The 8,499-nt window shown below is 42.8% G+C and overlaps 1 protein-coding gene across 1 annotated transcript in view; it reads right to left on the reverse strand.

Annotated features, from left to right (window-relative positions):
• The window catches only part of Rhoj (ras homolog family member J), an 88,069-nt gene extending 80,027 nt beyond the window's left edge, over window positions 1-8,042 (reverse strand). Inside the window, exon 1 of the mRNA XM_005399158.2 lies at window positions 7,207-8,042. Within this exon, the coding sequence (XP_005399215.1) occupies window positions 7,207-7,390 (184 nt within the window). The 5' untranslated portion in view covers window positions 7,391-8,042. The remainder of the gene's footprint in view (window positions 1-7,206) is intronic.
• Between the last annotated feature and the right edge of the window lie 457 nt (window positions 8,043-8,499).

The raw sequence follows: 8,499 nt of genomic DNA on the forward strand, positions 1-8,499 counted from the left end.
ACTGTTGTCCACACGGCTTCTAGCAGTGGTCCAGTTTCATGACTCCCACCACCACATCGCTATAGGAACACACGTGGCCTCAGTGAATTTGACAATGCAACTAGGAACACCGTGGCTAAAAGCTGCATTGTGAACCAAAGTAAAGTGCCCAGTGAACACACATGGATCATGTCCTTTTGTTTTGTGAAAATTGGGCACAACCAAAAAGTTGGTGGGCTTCGGAGTATTCAGGGAGAGTGCCAGGCCAGCCTGTGATTCAGCATCGGTGCCTATAAAATTCATGATGGGATTTACCCTGTGTTATCCCTGAAAAATTAACTCCTTGGTTTCTGTAAGCAACCCAGAAGGGGTCATGGACTTTTGTTGGTGGGAAGTACATTTTCAGTCACAGGAGAGCTTATCTTTACATGAGGGCAGGCCCTCTATGGATCCTTGTGGGTCTCATGCTCAGAATGAATGAGGGAGGCGGTTTCTGCTGAATTTTCTCACCTGCCTTTCCTTGAGTGGTCTTGTTTGTCACCTGCCTCCACGTTGCCTTTGAAACAGGCCAACTGCAGGATACCCAAGAACCTAGACAGCCAAGATCTTAAGGCATCTCAGAACCAAATTTACTATTCATCCCACAGGAAGAAGGAGAGATAGTTGATTTTGAAAAAGCTATCCCAGAATATACAGTGTCTGAAACCCAGCTGCAGTGGGCATTAGCTAGACGACTGATGACTTTCCTACCCTGCACAGTACAGGGAGCCATGGAGCCTGGGAGCCAGATGCCGAGTTAACAGTTTTGTTTAGGGGAACCCATTTGCTGGGCCTGAGCTGTCTGCAGCCCTTGGTGTGCTGCTGGCTACAGTGGGGATGCAGGGGTCGTGGGCAGTAGAGGCAGTTTCCAGCCCTGGCGCAGGCCTTTCTTATGGTACTCTCATCATATATGCCTACTTTTCTTTTCCTGCTGTTTATTAGTGTTTCTTTCTCACTCCCAGAAGAGAAGGCCACAATTTACCCTCTCTCTAGTACATCTGGCTTTGAGAGCAGTTTGTCCCCTCCTCCCCTGCCACAGAGGCTCCAGGGAGCTGGCCAGTCCAGGTCTCAGGGTGCAGACTGCAGGGGGCGCTGTCTGTACGCTTCCTGCCATCGGGTCTGCAGTGTGTCCTCCCAGAGTCTACAAAAAGCAGTACCTGCACATCACACCACCACAAAAGGAGATACCGGGGTATAAGAAACCTACAGGATTTTGGGTTTTCCAGCAGAGAAACAGTGAGCCACTTTTGTTTCCCTCTTTTATGACTTCTTGTGTATTTTTTATCTAAGGTTAAGAATGTGGTGATTTGCTTTATGCTCCCATGAGAGTTGCTTTAGGTTTTCTTGCGGCTGACAGAGAAAGAAATATCCCTTCTTTTTGTAGACTCTTAGGAGTCTTCAGGAAGAGCCAAAGAAACTGCTGAGTAAAATTTCCCAAATGGACAGAGCTATGTCACAGCTCTCTACAAGCCGGGGACTTGGTCTTTATTCACAGTTTACTTTTATATTGCCTCTCCCCCACTTTGGATTGGACCTGTTTCCCCTCCTTCACTCCCACATCCCACTCTGGCCACTGTGGATGTGACGAGTCTAACCCAGGCTGACTGCCACTCAGTGGGTGGAAAAAGTTAGAACTGACTATCAGTTCTCTGTGCAAACCATTTCCTTTTACATCTCATTCAGCTGATAGAAATGCTCGATTCTTCTCTTTTCCCTGAATTGTGTGAATTTCCTGCATAGGTCACCTGGGTTTGCAAATATTGGTTTAAAATGAATTTCCAAATTTGATGGATTTTGACAAAAAGTTCTAGGAGAAATGAGCGTTGGAAGAAAGACCCTTAGACAAAACACATTTCAATATAGAAGATGAGGGAGATGGTAAATCAAGTATATCGTAAACAGGTTTCAACTGGAACTGGCTTATTTCACACATCCATGTACACTAACATGAATCATGCATACAATCTGACCAATGCACAACTCAGCTAAAATCAAATGCAAGTTTTATCTTTATGTCATATTTCATGTGAAGTTTTAGTTGATAAGAATATTTTACCACTAAATAGTCTGCTACAAAACCCAAAGCTAACGATGTGAAAGTTCTAGGATATCTTGAGTCTTCCCTGGAAGTGGGGTAGCAAGGAGGGTCCAGAGATATTTCTTAGATGTACTTGTAACAAACATGCCTTCATCACATTGCCCCCACCATTCAGTTCCAGCCCTCAGTTAAGCTGGGGTTACTCTGGAATGTGCTCTGCAATGAGAACTGCAAGTGTTTGAGATGGCCACACCACATTTAGGGCAGCTTTTAAATGTAAGGCAAGGGAGGAATATCCCAAGTGATATTTGTACACTATAGAGCTATACTATTCAATAGATGTGGCACTGTTCAGTTAGGTCAAGACAACTTAATATCCAGTACAATTACAGTAGAGATTATCTGCTGTTCACAATTATCTAAAATGTGAACAAAGGGGCTGGGGTTTTAGCTCAGTGGCACAGCACCTGCCTGGCAAGCGCAAGGTCATGAGTTCAATTCCCGGTACCAGAAAAAAAACCAAAAACCCAAAAAAAACAAAAAAACCCAAAAAAAACCCAAATAAAATGTGAACAAAATAGTTAAAAATATAATACACATAATACATATTTTACATATTCATTCCTAAACAGATAACCTATTGGACCAGCAATTTGTTCATTTATTCCTCAAAATTTTAATGGACTAAGACCTACCTAAATTCTGAAGGGACAAAGGTAATTAAGATAAATTAATTTGTTTTATTCAGTAATTACTGAGAGTCTACTACATGACAGGTTCTGCTTTTAGAAGCTAAGAAGGGCGTATAAATATCTAATGTGATGTAGTGGTAAAGTGTTGGGAAGAGAGACACGTAAATACAAGGTCAGAAGAGAGTATGGTGTGTGTGTTTGTGTGTGTATGTGTGCATGCGTGCGGGCATGCACATGTGTTAAATAATGTAGTCACGTGACGCTAAGGAGGATGTGGGGGAAATGTTAGGCTAGGGCAAGAGCAAGCGCAACATCTTGAAGGAAGGAGTTGGGTGTGTTTCAGAAACAGCAAGATGGCAGCTGTGGCTACAACGGAAATACGGAAGAGGGGAGTCAGGAGACAAAGTGGGAGAGGAACAGAGACAAAGTCATGGAGTGCCTTGCATGTGATGATGAAGGGCGGGGTCTGAGTGTTAGAGGAAGCTATGGGCGGAGCTGTGACCATGGTATTTCTCTGCTGGAGGACTGACTACATAGCTGTCAGGATTGGAAGTAGGGGTTGGGTTACGGGAGATGACGGTGGTTCACCCAGGAGAAATGTCCGTGTTGGTGATGGCGAGTGGTGAAGTTGGGGATGGACTGTGTGTCGAATGTTGAGCTGATTTTGGAGAAGAAAAGGATAATTACTAATCTTTTGACTTTTTTTTGAGACAGGGACTTGCTATGCAGCTCAGGTTGGTCTTAAGTTCACTTTGTAGCTCAGGTTGTTCTTGAACTCTCAACGATCCTCCTGCCTCAGCCTCCCCAGTGCTGGGATTACAGGTGTTCGCCATCACGCCCTGCTACTAATGTTTTGAATGGGGAGGGAGAGAGTGCTGTCAGAGAAAGGCATGAGTCAAAGATAGCACCACAGTTTCTGTTTTCAGTCACTCAAAGAAGGTGATGGTCATGTCCTTAGATAGGGAGGACCAAGAAAAGAGTGCATTGGAGGAATTAAAATCTTGTTAGGACAAATTAGTTCGAATGTTAGACATCTACAAGGGTGGTTGACTATATGAGTGTTTGGAGGTTTTGGGAGGTAGAGATATAAATTATCAGTATGTAAATAATATTTCAAGCCTGAGACCAGATACAATTAGCCAGGACATGAACTCTAATGAGGAAAAGGATGGAGGGATGGAACGGTGAGATGGTTGGATGAGATAAAGGAAGTGGACAGAGGAAGTGGAGAGAGATTCACTCATGGGTGGAATAAAACCAGGAGAATGTGGTACCTCAGAAAGCAGGTGAAAAAAATGTCTAAGGGAAGCCTTTAAAATAGCTTCTAAGAGTGCAAGAAGAGGACTGGATTGGGCAAGGTATAGACCCTTCTGTTAAGGAGCTCACAGCACAGTAGGAACGGGAAGATAAGGAAACACATACATTGTCACACCATCGTGTGTGGTGCACCCTAGGGATATAAACATATTTCTGGAGATGGATTGGACATAGGGCAAGGAGCTCTCTTAGAGAGGTAAGGAAAGCTACTCAGGGATACACAGTACTTTTGGAACCTGTTATTTAGGAGGAAGGGATAAAAGCAAAATTCATAAAACTTTAAAAACCTTGGATTTTTTAATTTGGTTGTTGATTTTTCTGCCTCTACTCATAAAAAAACCAAATATTTCCCTGCTTAAGTTAACATCCTACTACTATTACTCCATGAGGACATAGTTGTTAATTATCAATATACTGCTAACTATTTCATAAGCACAATAATACACTTCTAGAGGATACTGTTGGAATTATATTTTTCCTTGTTGCATTCTTTATCTTTTAATTATATTTTAATTCATTTTCATACTTGTATGCAAGTGTACAGACATATTCTTAATAATAACAGCTACCAAAAAGCCTAATGCTTATCCCATATGAGGCAGTGAAAACTTTACCTACATTAGTTCATTTTGTTCTCATGAACGGCTCAAATAGTTCAGGTACCTTTACTGTGCTTGTTTTTACTTTGGTATAAGAGGCCTAGAAAGGTTAAGTAACTTGTTCAGAGGAACAGACAGTGGTAGAACTAGAATTAAAACTGGGTTGTCTGGCTTCTGAGTTTCATCATGTTGAGTAATATTCTGTACTTCCATCCTTACTACTGTACATCTACTTTCCTGGGGTGAGTAGTTACTCATGAAATATCTCAAAGGAGATTTGAAGGCTTTGACCTCATTGCAATTTTCTAAAGACTCAGAAGCCTAACTGCAGGTAGTCTTTTCCAAACTGGCCAGAGGGACCAAGGAAGGATACTGAGTCAAAGTGGAAAAGAGACATTTGATTCTTTTACAATTAAGTGCAGACTCTCACTTAATACCTGGTGGATTTGTGTTCAGCCAGAGCATAGATGAGGAGTGTGCGGGTGGGTGCAGTTGGTGTCTTGTGATGGAGAATACCCCTCTGCTAACAGAAATGAGCACTTCATTATGACCCTAGAGGTATGTGGCTCATGTTCTCTGTCCCTTCTAACCTCATTGATGCACATGAGATGACCATGTACTTGAAAAGATATGAGGTGAAAATCAAGGCAACCATGTTTAGAAATGCCTACTATGTGCAAAGAATTGCTCTCAGTGCAGTGGCTGTGATTCCCTGGAGGCTAAAATCATACGGTAGGCAAAGTCCTTGAGATAGTTGATGCTCAAAGTGTGTAGCAAATTGACATGTAAAATAATTTAATGGTAGCAGAGTTTACCTGTGCTTTAGCCTTGGTTTGCTCTCTAATGTTTTTAAAATATCAGCTGACTTTATTTCTACACCCAGGTTTACTCTCTTCTTGGTACCATGTGAGTGGTTCACTGAAGAGGTGGAGATTCAGATATATAACTTTCTCAACATTTGTAGTTTCTCCCTTTAGTAGATCTTGAGTTCCACATTTGATCTAAAAGCTTTTAAAAATAAAACACCAGTCATGTTTCCTTTCCTGGCAGAAAGAAAATGTAGAATAAATAACTTTTGCTATGATGTGTTTGGGACCGGAATCATAGGAACTTTCCCAAGGCAGAGAGCCATAAATTTTATAATTTTTTTTTCTCAAAAGAAAAGTCTATCTGCACTTTTCCTTATTCTTTTCTCATTAAAATGTTCTTCTCTGGGCATAGTTGCTGTTTTCAGGAAAGCTTAGGGGATCCAGTGTCCAAATGTGCTCATAATTTCTACAAATATACAAAATATACCAGGAAATGGATACCATACTCTCTGTGGTTCTCTCCTTGTCTGCTGTGTAATATTGTCGCCAACCATACACACACAGAAGGAAGGAAGACCTAGGTGAATATCCAGCTTTGGAAAAGAAACTACTTCCCGTAGGAGGAGGACTTCAACTGGTCACCGAGCAAAGTAAACACTCATGTTGGCTTCCTGTGGGCCATTTCCTCTTTGCTGATCCTGATCCCAAGCCAAGGTGAAGAAAGAGAAATTTCCTCTTACAAAACAGATCTCTGATAACTCACCATCCTAATCACTAAGTCCAATGCCAGTTATAAAATTTAGGTTGCTGTACACTTGAAGGATTTCATGAATTTGCATGTGAGAAAATAAGATTTCTTTTTGAAAGTAGGACACAAAGTCAGAGTCAAAATGGGAAAACTTAGATAAACGTATCATACTGACAAGTACACCTATAAACTTTAGAACATTTGAAAACCAGAAGTGCACTGAAAGGAGGACGTTCTGACTATAGTATCTTACTGTCATTCTTTCCACTGTCCTGGGCTCAATTTTGTCCTTTTCGGACATACTTTAAAATGATTCAGATCTTATTTGTATTTGTAATTTTACTTTAAAAAAATACATCAATTAAAAATGTTTCTTTTAATGTCAAATACAGACTGTCTAACGGATATTTAAAAACTTTTTAATGCTTTTATCCATACTGACAACCCCAGGAGAATGAAAGCTCAGTAATTCAGCATCATGTGTCATAGAAAAAAAATAAGTATTTTATATATTAATCTTAGCATTTTCATTTGTGATAAAAGCAGCATGAAGAGGATAGGTTAAATGTGGCAAGAATTTTTTTTTAATCAGTGGTGTGTCTAGTGGTTTTTTTGTTCTTTTTTGATAGGAAAGAATTGTAATGCAAGTACAGTACATTTTAAAATGTTCACAATAAAAAGCTGGTGATATTTCAGGCATATTTTGAGTAACATCTCTGGCCCCAAAGTTTAGAGGACAGTTCAGGGTACTTTTCCAAGATTCAAGGTACTTTCTTTTGCTTTGAAGGGGAAAGGGTGCTATAATACCAACGGAGGTACAAATGCTTATCTCTACAATTCTGGCAAAGCCACATTATACCCACCTACCTGGTGACTGCCAGGCCCGTACCAAGTCCTGACATTTCCACTAAGCCAGGCCCTCCTGAGCTTGGGCGGTCACCTCTCTGCGCGCCGGGACACAGAGCGCTGGGACGCTTGTGCTTACCTGCGTAGTGGTCAAACACGGTGGGCACGTACTCCTCAGGGAAGGCGTCATTGGCGTAGCTCATCAGCAGGCAGGTCTTCCCCACGGCACCGTCCCCAACCACCACACACTTCAGCATCTTCTTCTCGTTGTCTTGGCCACCACCGCAGCTGCAGCTGCTGTCATTTTCCTCTTTGCAGTTCATTCTTGCGGCTCCAGATGCTGGAACTGCTGCTGCTTCCAGAGCACGTGAAGTGGTGGGAAGTGAGCCGCAGGCTGGAGCTCGCTCTGCCTTCCTCTGGCTACCTTAGATCACATAGGCGAGTCCCAGGCCGGTGTAGGCTCCGTCGCTTACCATCCTGGCAGAGAAAGGACGTGCACACTCGGGGACATGGTGAGAAGGGTCTGTCCCAGTTCCCTATTACTTTCAGCTAGGAAATCCTCATTTCCGCAGAATTCTGGAGCAGTCCAGGCAGATTAGAAATTTCAGGAGCCTGAGGGCTTCATGCTACTCTCCCCATTCCCAGCCTGGCTTGAGACACAGGGGAATTTTACTAAATCTTCCCCATTTCCCACTGCATATCTAACATGGAGGAAAGCTGGGCTTTTTAATGGAGTTTCCCCCTTGCTTCCTCCAGCTCGCAGAGTGTCAGGAAATCATGGGTTTCCTGCCGCATTCCATATTAGGATCAGTGGGCTGGGGAAGGCTGCAACAATGGGAGCTCTGTGTGTGTATGTGTGTGTGTGTTTGTGCTTCTGGGGAACGATGCCAGGACCTGGAGTGGGAAAACACTAGGGGTCCCTCTGCAGACTCAAGCTGTCAGACTTCCTGTCCCACCCGCTGTGGGGAGGCCGCGCGCTTGTGGCTGGGCTGGAAAGAAGCAGAGAGGGTGGGAAGAGGGGAGGACTGCCTGCCGCGGAAAGAGAGGGAAGGGTTTGGGTGGGCAGAGACAGCCACCCCGGCAACTGTAGGATAACATATGACATCATCCCTCTCTGAGTCACCAGTTAAACTCTGCAAACTAAAAGCGGGCAGTTTTCTACTTACTTCAAGGAGAAATCGCAAGTGATTCTTTTCTGCAACGAAGAAGAAAACCTTCTGGAGTTACAGTGTTTTCCAAGGGAAATTTTTCTGTAGGTCGTAGGTATAATGTGTGTGATCAGGTTCACAAGCAGTTGAACACACTGCTCAAGCATGGGTTTGGGATACAAACTTGTTTTTAATGGTTGTAGTACATAAGAAATCAATCAGATGCCGGGCGTTTGTGTTTTATTAGTAAATAAACACATATGCCAGCTCACACTTAACTCTGG

This window comes from Chinchilla lanigera, unplaced genomic scaffold (assembly GCF_000276665.1).
Source record: "Chinchilla lanigera isolate Chin_1 unplaced genomic scaffold, ChiLan1.0 scaffold00065, whole genome shotgun sequence".
Classification (NCBI taxonomy): domain Eukaryota; kingdom Metazoa; phylum Chordata; class Mammalia; order Rodentia; family Chinchillidae; genus Chinchilla; species Chinchilla lanigera.